Source organism: Acipenser ruthenus, chromosome 16 (genome assembly GCF_902713425.1).
Source record: "Acipenser ruthenus chromosome 16, fAciRut3.2 maternal haplotype, whole genome shotgun sequence".
Taxonomy (NCBI): Eukaryota; Metazoa; Chordata; class Actinopteri; order Acipenseriformes; family Acipenseridae; genus Acipenser; species Acipenser ruthenus.
In genome coordinates this window covers 7,357,438-7,374,937 of record NC_081204.1, presented here as the reverse complement: position 1 = coordinate 7,374,937, position 17,500 = coordinate 7,357,438, and the positions used below count along the sequence as shown (strand labels likewise).

At 35.4% G+C, this 17,500-nt stretch overlaps 1 protein-coding gene across 12 annotated transcripts in view; it reads left to right on the top strand.

Moving 5' to 3' along the window:
* LOC117411997 (forkhead box protein P1-like) overlaps positions 1-17,500 on the top strand; it is a 165,780-nt gene that overhangs the window by 123,600 nt on the left and 24,680 nt on the right. For 10 of the 12 annotated variants that reach the window (XM_034019917.3, XM_058988650.1, XM_058988648.1 and 7 more), the window contains 5 exons: positions 2,321-2,458; positions 2,859-2,948; positions 6,354-6,504; positions 9,838-10,036; positions 17,027-17,131. In XM_034019917.3, the coding sequence (XP_033875808.1) occupies positions 2,321-2,458; positions 2,859-2,948; positions 6,354-6,504; positions 9,838-10,036; positions 17,027-17,131 (683 nt within the window). The remainder of the gene's footprint in view (positions 1-2,320; positions 2,459-2,858; positions 2,949-6,353; positions 6,505-9,837; positions 10,037-17,026; positions 17,132-17,500) is intronic. The other 2 variants (XM_058988651.1, XM_058988652.1) reach the window with 1 other exon arrangement.

Here is a 17,500-nt window from a genome sequence, read left to right as displayed (position 1 = left end):
TACAGTATACAAGGCTTTTAAGAGTTTTTAAGAGGAACACTATTATTATTTTTTTTATTTAGTTGTGTTTATTTATTATATATTTTTTATAATGAGTGAACAACTGGTGCCTTAGATAGCAAGAGAGAAGCTGAGTGTTTTGTAGCTACATTGGTAATGGTTTTGTGCTGCTTCTCATGTCACTTTTACCTACAATCAGCTTGCTGGGGTTTTAAAGAGCTTAGCAGAAATGTCTTATAAATTATAATGAACATATAGTATATGCATTTTAAAAGCCTATTATAACAAGTTACAGTACTAATGTTTTATTTATTTATTTATTTTGAAAACAAGATGCATGTGATGGTTTACCAACATTCACTAGCATATCTTTTTTTTTTTTTTATATATAAATCATCCTGAAAATGGAAAGCAGTAGCCTAGATATATTTATTTAGTTACTGATATCAATTGGAGTAACACAGAATCCATGGCTATAGTACAGTGCTTTCCCCCCACCCCCTCCTTACACCCATCCCTCACTGCTTTTAGCAGATTTCCAGTCATTCAACACAGGATTAAATGGTAGTAGTTACGATGATCAATAGGTTAAGAACAGTACAATCATTCTTGCTGCTAATGACCTTAGTAATGGGTAATAAAGTGTGGGCTGTAATAGCCTATTGCCAGTGCTGCATAATCTTTGATGCCTAGTATTAGTTACAGCACAGGGGGGCAATAGGACAGAAGGATACAAGAACTGGTTAGGCTATTAGAAAATATTGAATGGACTGGCAGAAAAGTCACTTTACCTCTCTATACATAAAATGTGTTTGAAATTACTGTACGTTTTGTTTTTTATGTCTGCAGTTTTTGCAGCTTTGGTTTCAGTAAATATTAAAATAATTAAGTAATGCACATTTGCTACTTACAGAAGAGAAATGCGTCTGTGAAATGTATTTGGAGGGACAATGGATTATTCCTCCCCCTAAATGTTTTAGGCAGGGGGTGTACTGTATTACGCTAATTCAATTTCTTGAAAAAAAAAAAATCTGTCATTTTTTTTTTTCCCCAACATATATTGCACAATAGTTGATATGTTGTGTAGTTGACCTTCAAAAACCATTTTTAGTTCATCAAAATTACTGATGCTGAGAAATCAGGACATCAGTGCATAATGACTGTGAAATTAGGAATGAGTCCAGGCTATGCAAATGACAGGACAAACCATGTGAAAAAGTCAAGATGGACTGCTTATTAAGACATGATACTAGAGAGAATTAATATTGCATTTTCATTCTATCCGTGCTGCATCATGTAAATCAGAGCAGTTAAGTGCTTGAATTTCATATTGGACAACAGTCTTTCAATGTAAAAAGAATTGTTACTTAGATGCACAGGAACACGCTTTTAGACAGCCATGGAATACACGTTACAGCAACATAAAACCTAAATTTCCTATATAACTAATTGTGCTTTCTAATCACTTAGGTGTTTGTTTTAGAGTTGTGTTTCATACAGAATAAAGAAAGAAGCAGCATGTATACACCCTTTGTCAAAAATAAATGATGTCCCTTTGCAAATTCTAAGCTAAATTACATTTAAAATACATGCAGAATTCAAAGCAGTGTCATTAGGTATAAACCTGAATGCAATTTGTGAAACCTTGGCAAAGACAGACTGTCATTTTAATGTCAGCTTTGTTATCCGAACAAGACATCATCCTTTTAGATATAGTGTACAGGTTTCTTACAAAGATGCCAATGCACAGAGACATGTTAACAGTTGCAACTGTGAAATGCTATCAAGTTCATCACTATAGCTGTTTGTCACTAAAATGTCACAGAAAGGGGCTGTTAATGGTATCTCATATAATATGAAAGACTGTCGGCATCTGTATGCTGGCAGGATCTAGAATAGAGGCTAAGCAATTAAGGATTGCAGGTTACTTTCGATGTCATCAGAAATTACTTTTTGCCCACCTGAACAGTTATATGTATTGTACAAGTTAGGCTAGTTTGGGTGTCCTGTAATAATCACTTGTTTTGTATGGTGAGCTTTTAAGATTTTGCATTCATTTATACCATTTTTAGAAATGTGGTTTATGTATTCTAGGATATTTGATTTGTAAATGATGGCCATAATGAGAGAATCGTGTTCACCAACATACAGTTTTACCACCTTGTCTATAGTGTAAGCTGTCAAAAAAAGAAATAAATAATTATATACAACTCTTGCCATTTTTTGGTGACATACTTTTAAATCTGAACTTTTTGTTTAAAATGCAAAGATAATTATGTTATGGAGCAGTTGAGTTTTACCGGTTATTTTTTCATTCTAGGTTCCAGTATCAGTGGCTATGATGACACCTCAAGTGATTACTCCTCAGCAAATGCAGTTTATCCTCCAGCAGCAAGTGCTGACCCCCCAGCAGCTCCAGGGCTTGCTGCAGCAACAGCAGACGCTTATGTTACAACAGGTACGCGTTGAGAACATTTCTGAGAGAGCTGTTCCACTCAACAAAATATTTAGGTGGTAAAAATATCGCTTGTGGTCTTTGTGAGTTAATGACAAAGCATAAAGCAAAAGAGTTTAAAAACTTCACAATAAAGCCAGCTTGCAGTTCATTTTTTTTTTTTCAAATATAATTTGCTGTTGTTTTTGCTTTCATGGTAATTATTAACTGTAACATACCCTGACAATAGAGTAGCAACATAAATAAATACATTTTATTATATTTTATTATTATTATTATTATTATTATTATTATTATTATTATTATTATTATTATTATTATTATTATTTATTTTGAATAGCCAATTGATGACTTGATTTCTTGAATGTCAGTCTGCTAATCTATGATCAACCTATCCCCGCAGCAGCAACTCCAAGAGTTTTATAAGAAACAACAGGAACAGGTGCATCTTCAGCTTCTACAGCAACAACATGGTGGGAAACAGAGTAAAGAGGTACGCCACAGTCTTGCCTTTATACACACTTGTTCACTTCAAATGAACCTGCTAAACAATGCAATGTGGATGAGAAAAATATATCTCTTCTGGTCCAAATTGTAATAAACGGAACATACTGAAGTTTATTAGTTAGCTCAGATTCTTCTCCGAGTGCTCAAAGAGTAATACATTTCAGCTGTTCACCGCAACTGAACTGTCCTGGTAGGAAATAAATACACAGCTCGGCTCACTTCTTACGCATCTATATGTTAATAAACAAAACAGAGTTATGCTAAATGTTTGCATTTAGCATAACTCTGCTTTCTTGGTAAAAAAAAAAAAAAAATGACCACGAAAAAAATGTGTAAAGTATTAAACTAAAAGCTTCTCAAATAATTCAAATGGAAATTGCGCAGGGATAGAAGGCTTGTTTTATTGTGGGATATCACTGTCCAGAATGCTCTCATCTCTGTTGTCTTGGCTGTTTTATTCTAGCTCAGTAGGGCTTGCTCATCACCAGCAGTTCAATGTGTGTTAATGACTGGGATACAGGCATCATTGTAGACAAATAAATGATTATTGTGCAGTCAAAAGAAGTTCAAAGACAGGCAGAATATTCTGTTTTTCTCCTGAGATCCATGAAAATGCATATACCATGCATTAGCCAAATATTCAAAACCACACTTCAAAGTCACAGCTCTCTAATTAATGAACTGCAACCCCCAGTTTGGACAAGTTGTGGTTTGATGCTTCCATAAATCCACATGACAGGCTTGTTTCTTAGCCTTAGATACGGCTTGTCATTGAGATGCATCTGATGTAAACACAGCAGAAATAAAAGAGGGGAGTCAAACGAAGGTGCAATTGATCAGCAGGATCAGTAAAAAAACAACTTTTGAAGAGCATTGTGCATGATCACAGGAAATGGCTGTAGCCTCAAGAGGATCTCTCCTTCTGCTGTTGCTTTTTGAATCCGATTTCTAACAGCAATCAAAAGGGAGAATAAGAATTACAGAGCTTCTTCCCTATGGCTTACAGACAATAGCCCCCTGTTGTTACTTTGTGCTGCTTTTATTTTAAAGACATCAAAATGTAGTTTTTCTAAGATCTTTTAACTTTATATTTGAAGGCTGACAATAAAGGGTTGCCTCTGTCATTCTTATCATTTGTCCAGGGTTGTATTTGTCTCTTTCTGTTGCCACTTCTTATTAACGTCTTCTTTGGTCTGTAAGACGTAGTTTTTAATTTAAGCGTGCATGCTGGGAGAGCGTGCAGGGTTCTGATCGGCTGAGACAACAGGAAAAAAGGAATATAAAAGGGAAAGTCATTTGCAATTTTCAGCTTAAAGGCCAACAGATATTTATTTGGGGTGCTAATGGCAGCTGCTGTTCTCCTTAAACCCCACAGCGTAATTTTTGTTTAGTAGTGCTGTCCTTAAGAAAAGGTAGTACAGCATTTAAACCTGCAGACTAACTATTCATATGCCCATTATTCTTATGGAAAACTACATCTTATTATTAACATCGTTGTTGTTAATAATAATTATAATTAATGGTATTCCATTTTCTTTGGATTTTGATACAGCATGCTCCAAGCAAGGAGAAACCATTTGAGTTTCTGTTTTTGATTTCAAAATAAAGCATTAAACTGTTTTTTTTTTTTTTTTTTTAAATAGGAGCATCCCACACTGAGCTATCTTGCTCTGTTTTGTCAACACAGTTCCTCCTAGCCCCACAAGATCCTAAATACACCCTGTAAATAAATGTTTACTTGTTAGACTGTATACTTTAAATTATATTCAGTGTGATCAAATAAACAGACCGTGCCTTTTTTCTTTTTTTTTTTTTTTTTTAAAAACCATTACTGTTGGGTGTGCCCTCGGAAAACATTGTAGACCTTTGACAAACACATTAGGGAGGGAGCGAAAAATGCAAGTTTTATCTAGATATTTCAGCATTTCAACACAGGCTTCTGACCTGACAGCAGGACTGCACGGAGACCTTTTTTGTATGCATTCAATTGTGAGAAGTAAACAAACTGACTTGTATCCTGTGTTTGGTAATTGGGTGGGGAACACTGCTTGGCAGCATGCATTGCTTTTAATTTCTTTTCTTGGACAATTGGCTTGTATACTTTCATATCCTGACTTCTCATATACAACGTTTCCTCAATAATATGTGTTAAAAATATAATTGTTCATTGTTTCAGTTGTTATATTATTATTATTATTATTATTATTATTATTATTATTATTATTATTATTATTTTAAATAGGCATCTTATTTTAAATCCACTTTATTCAAAGGTGTTGTTTTAAATGAACGCTGCATTAATGTAGGTTTTGAAGCATTACTATGCAGCATAGTGTTGTGTATCACCGGCTATATTTGTGGCACGGTCTAACAGAGCGTTTTATGATTTGTATAATCAAAGCATAGTCCGAGTTAGGTCGTCACAGTACAGTCACAGTTCTTGGAGGGTTAAATTAGTTTCCACTATTGTTAGCCATCATCTTGATAAGATCTTACAATTGTTATGATTCTTGGTAGATTGGGGATATTAGATAATTTCCTTATATTTATTATGCTTGTATCACTCTGATAATTATTAGAGCAAATGTATGTTTAACAAAACCCCATGCTAGCCAAAAAAAGGTTTAACAGAGTTCCGCTCCACTGACCTCCTTACACAACAAAGACGCTGTCGAATGGAAAGAGTCTTATACCTGGATTTATTTTCTTTAAGTTTGACAGCCATTTAAGATGATAAATCCACATAAAAATGTGTCAAGCGTACATTAGGAAAATATCAGGGTCAGTTAGGATGTTGGAATGTGAGCTTTTATGAAAGCTTTTAACTTCTGAATGCCTTGTTGAATTGCTTAGAAGATTTACATAGAGCTCAGGTATTTTTTTTTTTTTAAACAAACCGTTTCTGCCAAACCCACCTGCTGGGTATTATAGATCCCTGACATTGGTATAATTTTAGGCAAACACCCTTCTATTTTTTTTATTTAGCTAAAAGTTTATGGTACTTCATGCCAATTGTTAAAGCATAGAGAAACTAAAGTAAATGTAAGCATGCCCTGCATAGTAAACACTAACAGTCAGTTCCATGTTGTTTGCTGAATTATGAATGTGTGTAATTAAAATCCGGTGACTGTTTCTATGAATGATTTACAGTGTTATTTCATTGTTTGTCATGGCTAATTAACAACATATGATGAAGTTTTGTTTTTTTTTCCTTAAAAAGTCTTCTCATGTACAATAACAACAATAATAATAATAATAAAATAATAATTAACAGGGGTTGAAGGTTTCAGTGGACTGTACTTGATTTAATGTGGTGACAAAGGGTAAAATATATATTTTTTAAAGGTAACAACACATCCTGTAACAATGTAATGTTTTTGTGTTTGATCAGCAACAGGTAGCCGCTCAGCAGCTGGCCTTCCAGCAGCAGCTTCTGCAGGTTCAGCAGCTTCAGCAGCAGCACCTCCTGAACCTCCAGCGGCAAGGCCTGCTCACCATCCAGCCAGGCCAGGCTGCCCTTCCCGTACACCAGCTGACTCAAGGCAAGCACCCCCATCACTTCTACCATGTCAAGTAATACAATATGCACTCCGGGATGACTAGGGCACATGCTGGTTTTCATTTTGTTTATTGTTGTAGAGCATACAACATAGAAGGAGACAGAAACAAACAGTACAGTTTAGGAATGCAGGCTCCACCGGCCCCACCCAAGATAAATGTGACTGAGAGGGTTTTGTTTTTTTGTATTATCATTTTTTTTATAGCAATGTTTCAACTGCCTTGTTTAGGTGCAAGCTAAGATGGTTTCTGTTGAGGCTTATTGAGCCCCCTCATTTAAAAATAATCCTTCCCACCTGTTTGAGACCTTTAAGCCCCTGCACCAACGCTTTGACCCATGTGTGCTCACTCTGACTACATGAGAGTGCTTGACTAACTGTTCTCTCGAAGACTTAAATGAACTCACTTCTAGAGGGAATAGAGGACAACGTGTATTACACTGTAATAAATCAAGTAATTTTGTAGTTTGTATAATTACATTTGCAATTGCAGAACAGTGTAATACATACCAAAAAGTTTTTTTCATTATTATTTTAAAAGTTTTACTTTTTGGAAATTGATTATTATTATTATTTTATTTTTTAAACGGGATTACCTTGCCTAAATGCACCTTGTATTTTTTCCAGGCAGATGTGTTTACTCTAGTAATGAGCTTTAGTTATCAGGCTAGATGCTATTGAAAGCAGCTGTTCCTAAGCTAGAGCCGGACGGAATTGGCTACCTTGTCTTTATTTGCTCTGAGACATACCACCCAGGAGTTTTTTTTTTTTTTATAGTGAGGTTCATTACTGAAGAACATCAGTTAAATTGTCCAAAAGAGGGCACTGGGACAGTGACAAGACAAATTTGTTAGTAATATGAAAGCAAAGAATGTGGCGATGCATGAAGTGTAATCCATATAGGAACACATCAGGGACACCGGTAGGTAATACAGGCCTTGTGTCATTGATTGATTTGGTTAGCTGTGTGGTATGGATAATAGTTCCTGTAGCATTAGGAAGGAACATATTTTAAGCCTAAGGGGTGTCTATCAGTATGCCAGTGATTACAGAAATATAAACAGAGGTGCTCCAAAGGTCTGCTTCTAATGGAACAATAAACTAATAGTGGAGTCATCATCCCCTGTGGAATTGGGGCTCCATGAAGAGTAACTTCAGAGTTTAAAGAGACAGGGATACAAGGTATTTTTTTTTTATTCCAAGGATGATGGCCCACAATTGATGTCATTATGAACCTTAAATCAACTTTCTGCTTGCTTGAACATGGTCACCTGGGTACGGAGGTTCAAGGACAGGAAAAGGTTGAAGAACTCTGCTTGTCTTTGAGCCAGAACTACCTGGGGTTGCGAAATTGAGTTCTGCAACCAGTAATCAATCAACTGTCCCAACAACATACATTTTTTAAAACGCTGTCTGTATTTTCAACCTCTAATGAGGAGAATAGTTGTTTTGATAAATGGAAAATGAAAAGATAAACCAATGCTGTATTAAAAAAAAAAAAAACATAAAAAGACTATATATTACTATATGCTTTTTCAGAACTCCTTTTTCCATTTCTGTCTACTATAATAATCAGATAACCTGCTAGTCAAGTCCATGTTATTTTCATCAATAACATTTGTGACAAAAATAGAAGATTTTATTTTTCTAATAAATATAAAATGGTCAAATCATGTAACAGGCGAGTTAAATGTATTAACATTTTCAGCATTTTTAAATAGCTTTAATAAAAAAAAAAAAATGTACTGTACAGCCCAGCCCGAAATCAAATTAAAAATGATGTATTTGTAAGATAGTAAAGGGGCACATTGACTTACATGGTCTCGTCTTATTCTGTAATCATCACAGATGTCTATTCACCATTGTTTCATCTGAGCAAATAGTGGTGTTGAGGTCACCATGGTTGTCAGGTAATTGTTAGTGTGCAGACAGTTCTGTCAAGCATGTTGGTTAAAAATACATTGCACACTGTCACTTTGCAAGATGTTGCAAAATGATCGTTCAGATGCAGTAAAACAGGACATTGGGTTGTGTAGTGACCTTCTCCTTGGTGTAATGTTCTACACTAACTTCAATTTTAAGATTATAATCAGTGTAACATGTAACATTTAAAGTGGAGAAGAATACAGTTCATTTGCATGAACTAAATAGGTATTGTTAATTACAAAATGTTTCTGGCATGTGATGTGTTAAATATGCATTTATTAAAGTTGTCAGTAACACACTTTAAAATGAATGAAAGCTAGCATGCACGGAAGAACGTGGAAAGGTTATTGATTTGTCCTGCAATCATGTACTGCTCTTTGAAATGCAAACGATCTGCTGTGAATATACAGCAATCCCATCAGACTCACTTCACAGTTCTTGGTCACTTAAGCTCTCTTGAGTCCATTGCCTCATTAGACCAATGTTCTCCATTACGAGCATAATTAAAATCTTTAGTAGCTTATCAAATTAAAAATATTTTTTTGCTGATCGCATTGAGATCCTCATCTCACTGTTATTTTCAACAACAGGAATACATTAAGCCTAAGCACTTGACTTGATGTAGTGTGTTTGTGTTTGACATCAAAAGGAAAACCTCAAATGCAATTCAACTTAATACAGTTACAAGATGCAAATACTGTACAAACCAGTAAATTCAATGCATGCAGCCACACCTAGTGTGCACAGTTTACAGTTGTAACAAAATAGTTTAACATAAATATGCCAATAGTTGAGCTACAGAATATTGTGACTTGCATGAAATGAATCTATTGTTTATGTGTTATCTGTTTGTCTTGTGGATCCTGTTTTCTTCTGTTATAGAGCTATAAGCCCACAAAACAGCTTTATCAGGGATGTATTGTAACCTCTTCTTTGTGAATAAGCAAGCCATGCTATAAAAATGCAGAATCATCTATCTGTTGGTAGTATTATTAACAATATTATTATTATCCTTCATCAACAAGGAGTAAGCAAAGAATACCTCTTCTACACAAACATAATTATACATGTAAAAGTAGTCTGATGATTGTGGATTTTGTTAGCTAGTTTTGTAATATAATATGTTTATCTAAAATGTTAAATCACAATGGCAGGTCTTTTAGGAAATGTATTTATTTTGGACATTAAGTGGATCACAATTATGGGATTTGTAAACAGACAAGCTCTGATTACATAGGGAAATCAAAAAAAGTGTTGCAAGTGCATTACACCATAGTAAATATTTTCCAATGAATACTTGGCTTTGTTTCCAGACCCTTTTGATTGAATTAACCGACAACGAGAGTTGGATTAGCTGTTAATTGATTTAATTATCCAATGTGTTTGTTTCAGGCATGATTCCAGCAGACGTGCAGCAGCTCTGGAAAGAGGTAACCGGAAGTAAAGATGAGAACATGGCGAACAACCACGGAAGCCTGGACCTGTCCACTGGCTCCATCCACTCACCTGCTCCCCTGAAGAATTCATTAATAGTAAACCATCATGCCTCAACAAATGGACAACATGTGGGCCACACTCCCAAAAGAGAATGGTATGTAGCGCTCATTTCCCTTCATTCGTGCTACAGGATCCAAACAGATACTGTGCAACTATGTATCTGCTGCACAGACTCTTCTGTTCCAAGCAAGCACATTAGATGTTCGAAAAATCAGTGATTTGCTGTTCCTTTAAGGAATACCATATATTTCTCATAACACGTTTACTTGTTTTTCTTGTTTCATGAAGTGATCTTTGAACTAAAAGCTAAAAGCCTTAAGGCAGAATGATCTCACTGTGCAGCATCTGACTTGTGTTTTCAATGCTCAAAACCTCTGTGTCATTATAAAAACAGTGCAAATGAAAACATGTTTAGCCCTTTAAAACATCAAATGCCAAAGTTAAGGAAGGGTTCACAGATGTAGAATCCCCTTTTGAAATATGGCTGTGGATTGGGAGGGTGAAGTAGCAAAATGGGTGTAAAGATTTGTTAATCAAATGATATTCAAGCAATTCTATAAAAAAAAAGATATATGTTAATGTGCAAATGATGTAGATACTATTTAAAATGTATGTTAGAATATGATCATTTTTTTTTAAACAAGAGTGGACTTTGCATTTCTGTTTTGTTTTGTCTACATTGGTGAAATAAGCATAATGTGCAATCAGAAGTACTGTAGTTATACAACTGCAATCTCTGGGGCAGTGTTACTGTATATTATCCATGGTGTATGAACAAACTATAGTATTTCCTAACTGTGCACACATCTAGAGCCAATGTTGTGATTGGAGTACAGTGCATAGCTCAATTTAAAATGAGAACCTGCAGTTTGAATGTCACAATGGAGAAGATCTAGAAGTGTGTAGACCTCAGCTTTTATGTCATTCTGATTTTTAAATATCACTCTGGCTTCTGTAAATTACATTAATCATGTGGTGGGTCTTCAAAATGCATTTGCTACAGTAGATAGAAACACATCAGAACTGAGTGCATGCTTTAGGGGAGGGGGATCTTTCATGCATTCATAGACGCAATACTGAAACCCACAACCAAGGCAACAGTCTGTGGATGTAATATTATCAAAGACCTAGAGGTTGACCATGGTTACAGGAAGACCCAAGCATAATGTTATGCGTCATGACAGTGTTACACTGATTTGCTTAAGTCATTGTCTATGGGTGCTATCAAAGACAACCTCAGGAAGTGTGAATTGCCACACCAAGGTAAACAACTAGCATTACAGAAATGTATGTATTAGTGTTGTTTCCTTCACCTTCAGATGAGCATCTCAAATGTAAAATATAATCTGGAAAACAGGTAGGAAAAAAAAAAAAAAGATTTGCATTCAATACTTGCAATTGATCCCGTGAGAAAACACTGTTTTAAGAAATAAAAATAACGAATTGGGTACCATTTTAAATACAGCATTATTAGTCCTCAATATTCTAAAATGTCTTTATCCACGTGTGTTCCCAGTCATTTTTCATTAGTCAATGTCATTTTTAACGCACGTCACGGATCAAATCAAACTTGTTTCGATTCCAAAATTGATGTATCACCGTCGTATGATAATTACGGACTGAGTGTGCACATTTTTGTTTTTTTCTGTTTAGATGCACGTTAAATTTGGATGCGTTGTCGGATCCAGTGTGCAATGGCTTTAAGAGTTTTGTTTATTACAATGGAATGTGTGCGTCTCCTGTTAATAATTTTCAAGTGAAAATTCAAGCTTCAAGTGAAATACAACCAAGTTGTTTTAAGTCGCATACAGGTGTTCAAAGTATATTATTGACACAAAGGAGCAATTTAGTTCAATTGTGTCCTAAATGAATCAAATTTTGAACCTTATGGCATTTAATAATATGTTACACATTTAATCCCTCGACTTCCATTTATCCAGTAACTGATGGAGTTTTACAGTTCTTATATCTTTTCGTACAACAGTAACAATGCCATTCTGATGCTTTTTTTCTCTTCTTCTAATAGACTCATTCATTTACAGTAGAGCTAAGCACCATGCAGTTGGTTTCATGTGTCATATAAAATGTGGTCAGGCACTGAGACGCCTGCAACTAAAACCTTAAGTGCATCCACAGGCACCGTTCTTGCAATTTTGTCTTCCCTTCTTATGAAAGGAGAAGAAATTCAACCACGTTGCTGAAACATATGCTAGCATCTCCATTTAAAATAAATGCAAGTATATTTAAATATTGAATGATAATTGATAGTTCAAAATTTATATTACATATTTCTTTTAAAAAAACATCTCATTATCGGGGTTCAGTGCCATAAATGGACAACAGTATAAGTTTGAACGGCTCGGTGTATTTCCCATTCAGTGTTACTGGAGGTGAGCATATCAGCATCCCTACTTGAACTTGTCCCACATTCTACCCAGCATCCATCAGCAACAGCAGCTATGGGGTTTGGAGCACAGCAATCTGTTAAAGAGATAAATAATCTGATTTGGCATGACACTCCTACTCTCCCCTTTAATTTGTCTTCTACAAGGAAAATTATAATGAAATCATTCAGGGTAAACCCTTGAGTGTAGGGGAGGAAAAACACGGTTTGGTGGAGAGTGCCAATTGAGAGCAATGTCCCTGTTGTGATGTGGAGATATTTATCAATATTCAGAGCTAAAGGATATTATAGTGCAATTTGTGAGGAGGATGCCATAGCTCAAATCAAGGGTTGTTAAGATCCATTCCCCGTGTGATTGTTGGGCATTCAGTAACATTGGAATTCATTGCTCACTGTGTTGTACATGCTTTGATTTTATTAAGCTGATTTAATTTGCTTTTATGGTATCAACTGAAAAACACTTTTTAAAGATACATACAGATATCTTAAAGGTTACACACAAGCAAGGGCTAAACGTTGCATTATAAATTCAATGTCAGTTTTGAAAGTATGCATGTATAATTTTAAAATGATATTTCTGATGGCACCGTTTTCCATATTGTTGTAACAAGATCATTATAGCTCATCCCTGGGGCTGTGAGATAATAATAGGAACCTGACAGTTCCTGAGTAAGAATGTGTAAATTTAACTATGTTAGAGAATTCTGAAAATGTTTAAATTAATTTAAGTGTTGCCTTTGAGGTTGGGGTGCAAAAAGGCTGCAAAGGATTTACCATTCCATAGTTCTCTCATTACACTAATGTAGATCATTTTATATAATTTTTGTAATTTACTACTGTTTAGTCATTTGCTATTTAAAAGGGCACATCTGCCCTTATTCTGAGCTCTGTGCACGATAAATCCCAATACACTCAAGAATTCAATATCTTATTAATATAGAATTAACCAACATGCCTACTTGGAAAGAATTGAAACAAATCTTTAAATTACAAAAAAAAAAAAACAGTACAATTTCCATCAGTTGGGACATTTTCATGTTAAAAACTCATTATAATGGATCTTCCACATCTATTTATTAGCTGTATCAAAACAGAGGTCTTAATGTGTATGCATCATTCATAATTTAATTATATATATATGTATATATATATATATATATATATACAGACGTGCTCAAATTTGTTGGTACCCCTCCACAAAAAACGAAGAATGCACAATTTTCTCTGAAATAACTTGAAACTGACAAAAGTAATTGGCATCCACCATTGTTTATTCCATATTTAATAGAAATCAGACTTTGCTTTTGATTTTTTATTCAACATAATATTGTAAATAAGAAAACAAATGAAAATGGCATGGACAAAAATGATGGGACCCCTAACCTAATATTTTGTTGCACAACCTTTAGAGGCAATCACTGCAATCAAACGTTTTCTGTAGCTCTCAATGAGACTTCTGCACCTGTTAACAGGTAGTTTGGCCCACTCTTCCTGAGCAAACTGCTCCAGCTGTCTCAGGTTTGATGGGTGCCTTCTCCAGACTGCAAGTTTCAGCTCTTTCCATAGATGTTCGATAGGATTCAGATCAGGACTCATAGAAGGCCACTTCAGAATAGTCCAATGTTTTGTTCTTATCCATTCTTGGATGCTTTTAGCTGTGCGTTTTGGGTCATTATCCTGTTGGAGGACCCATGACCTGCGACTGAGACAGAGCTTTCTGACACTGGGCAGTACGTTTCGCTCCAGAATGCCTTGATAGTCTTGAGATTTCATTGTGCCCTGCACAGATTCAAGGCACCCTGTGCCAGGCGCAGCAAAGCAGCCCCAAAACATAACCGAGCCTCCTCCATGTTTCACTGTAGGTATGGTGTTCTTTTCTTTGAAAGCTTCATTTTTTCGTCTGTGAACGTAGAGCTGATGTGACTTGCCAAAAAGCTCCAGTTTTGACTCATCTGTCCAAAGGACATTCTCCCAGAAGGATTGTGGCATTTTAGCAAATTCCAGTCTGGCTTTTTTATGTTTTTCTTTCAAAAGTGGAGTCCTCCTGGGTCTTCTTCCATGGAGCCCACTTTCGCTCAAAAAGCAACGGATGGTGCAATCAGAAACTGACATACCTTCACCTCGGAGTTCAGCTTGTATCTCTTTGGCAGTTATCCTTGGTTCTTTTTCTACCATTCGCACTATCCTTCTGTTCAATCTGGGGTCGATTTCCCTCTTGCGGCCGCGCCCAGGGAGGTTGGCTACAGTTCCATGGACCTTAAACTTCTTAATAATATTTGCAACTGTTGTCACAGGAACATCAAGCTGCTTGGAGATGGTCGTGTAGCTTTTACCTTTACCATGCTTGTCTATTATTTTCTTTCTCATCTCCTCAGACAACTCTCTCCTTTGCTTTCTCTGGTCCATGTTCAGTGTGGTGCACACAATGGTACCAAACAGCACAGTGACTACTTTTCTCCATTTAAATAGGCTGAATGACTGATTACAAGATTGGAGACATGTGTGATACTAATTGAAGAAACTAATTAGATTGAAATATCACTATAATCCAATTATTTATTATTTTTTCTAAGGGGTACCAACAAATGTGTCCAGGCCATTTTAGAATATCTTTGTAGAATAAGCAATAATTCATCTCTTTTCACAGCTTCTTTGCTTTATTCTATGACATACCAAAGGCATGCAAGTATACATGATAAAATAGCTTTTAATTTCATCACTTTTCAGGAGGAATGAAGCATTATTTCAATGAGCTGTAAGGGTACCAACAAATTTGAGCACGTCTGTATATATATATGTATCTTGAAAAAGAAGTGTTAACCACATTCATGACTGCTCCACTGCTTTCTAATTGCAATGCAGTTATCACTTGTTATGAAAAATCTGAACCTTTTAAGCAAGCAATTATAGTACAGAAAAATCTGTGACGATCCTTAAAATGTAATACTCTAGGTACAGCTTTGCCTAAATCTATAAATTGAGATTTTAATCTGTGCAGTTATTTTATCCAGCTGAATTGGCACATCAAAATAAATCAGAACATTTTAATTCAGCAGTTCTAACATGGTGTTTATACATTAAAAATGGTTTAGAGATGGTGAGAGGAGCTCTTTTGTAATGGATTTGGTTATAATTAACATCTTTTAAAAAATGTTTTAGGAAATACATTTGGTGTCTTTTTGTTTTCACGTTTGTAAGAATGATGAACTACACGTTCATGGGTTGTGAATGCTGTCAGAAGCACAGAGCTTCTAAAGCACAGGTGGTACCTATATAGGACAGTCCCCTAGGCACTTGTAGCTGAGAGTCGTACAGCTTGTTCAGTTTCCATGTCCATATGGCAGTCTGTCCCATTCATACAGACACTGTAGATGTGCCTGCAGCTGCAGAGGCTAGTGTAGTGTGAAAGGGACATTTAACTCTCAGTGTTCCCTGTTGAAGAATGGAACCGCTGAACGTTGCAATTGCTTATTCGGGTGGGGGGCGTGGGGGCGTGGGGGCGTGGGGGGGTGGGTGGGGGGGTTGGGAATTTGATCATGCACACAATATATTTTTTTGTTTATTGAAATTGTATATATTTAATGTGTTTTAAAATATATATATATTGGTAACATTGCAAGAAGTTTGATAACGTAACAGAAAATTATTAACAAAATATATATATATATATATATATATATATATATATATACAATTCTGAATTTAATTAGCAAATTGTTTGGGTCTTTTTTTAGTTTTTTAGGAAGATTATGATTGGAATAAGTGTGGATAATATTGGCCATAGTATTTTGTTAGTATTCTGTAGATAAAACAGTTATAATTACACTCAGATTTCAACCAATGATATATGTTTTGTTAATTATGAATCACAAATACTAATAAAACAAGAACAGAGATAACCCTATCCGGTATTTTTTTCTGTTGTATGTCTTCATGTTTTTTCAATATATTTTCCACTAATGTAAAATATTTATTTGCTTACGTTTGCCAGATGGATTTCTGGAAGATAGTGTATTTACTGTTGAAGCAATCATTTGTCCTAAACTCAATCCAATAAGGTTGATTTGGGGATACGGTTCATCAGTCAGTTCAACAGAGACAACATTTCCCTGAGCACCACATGGTCTGGATCTAAGTGTCTCATGACTTGGATCAGTGCAGCTAAATCGTTACATATTGATTGGAATCCTTCTGAAGGGTTAACCCTTTGTATTCATGAGAATACTTTGCAGACACACCTAAAGACATACAGTACAAACATTTTTAATCATAGGTCATATCCCACAACTGTCAAAAAATGAGTTCCTACCACTATGTGTGTAATATTTGAAGACGATTTGTCTTTTTGTTGCTTTATATTACACACGATTTTAATTCAGCATACTCATTTTTTACTTCAGTCCTGCACTGCTGATGGTGTTTTCTAATAACCAGTATGTTTTTTTTTTAAATTTGCACATTCTATTGGATATTAATTTTGATGTCCAAATGACTACAGCCTTTACTCATTATCAAAGAGTGTTTGGCTACACTGAACCCTCAAAATATAATTGCTGTATCTTTATTTATTGTGTTTAATTTGGCACTCTACTTCAACATTTACTGCAAGAATTTGACCTTACAAAATACGATATATTGTACTAAAATGGTTGTGTTTGTTATTTCCCCCCTCATCATAAGCTTATCCAACGAAGATAACCCACACAGCCACCCTCTGTATGGGCATGGTGTATGCAAATGGCCTGGCTGTGAAACAATATGTGAAGATTTCCAGTCATTCCTTAAGTAAGTAACTTTTCTTTTAAAATAGGATTGCATATATCAAATACATCCTTTAATTACCTTGCATGGCGAAGCAGCCATCTGACTTACTTAGGAAGCAGTAATATTTAAGTTTTAGTGATTTAATATAAACTGTGTTTTGACAATTCTATTAAAGCTTGTGATTTATTGTTGGTAAACCGAATAACATAACAGTTTTTTGTGCTCAGCTGTGGTGCCACTGCTATGTTTGCTCCCAGACTGAGGTTCACCACAGGGCCCCCTGATTCTTAAGCTAAATACAGTACCCATGGTGATTCTGTGTGTTTCTACCAAACAAACAAACAAGAGGATGCTTATCATTGCCAACAGATACTCTAGACACTGCATGTT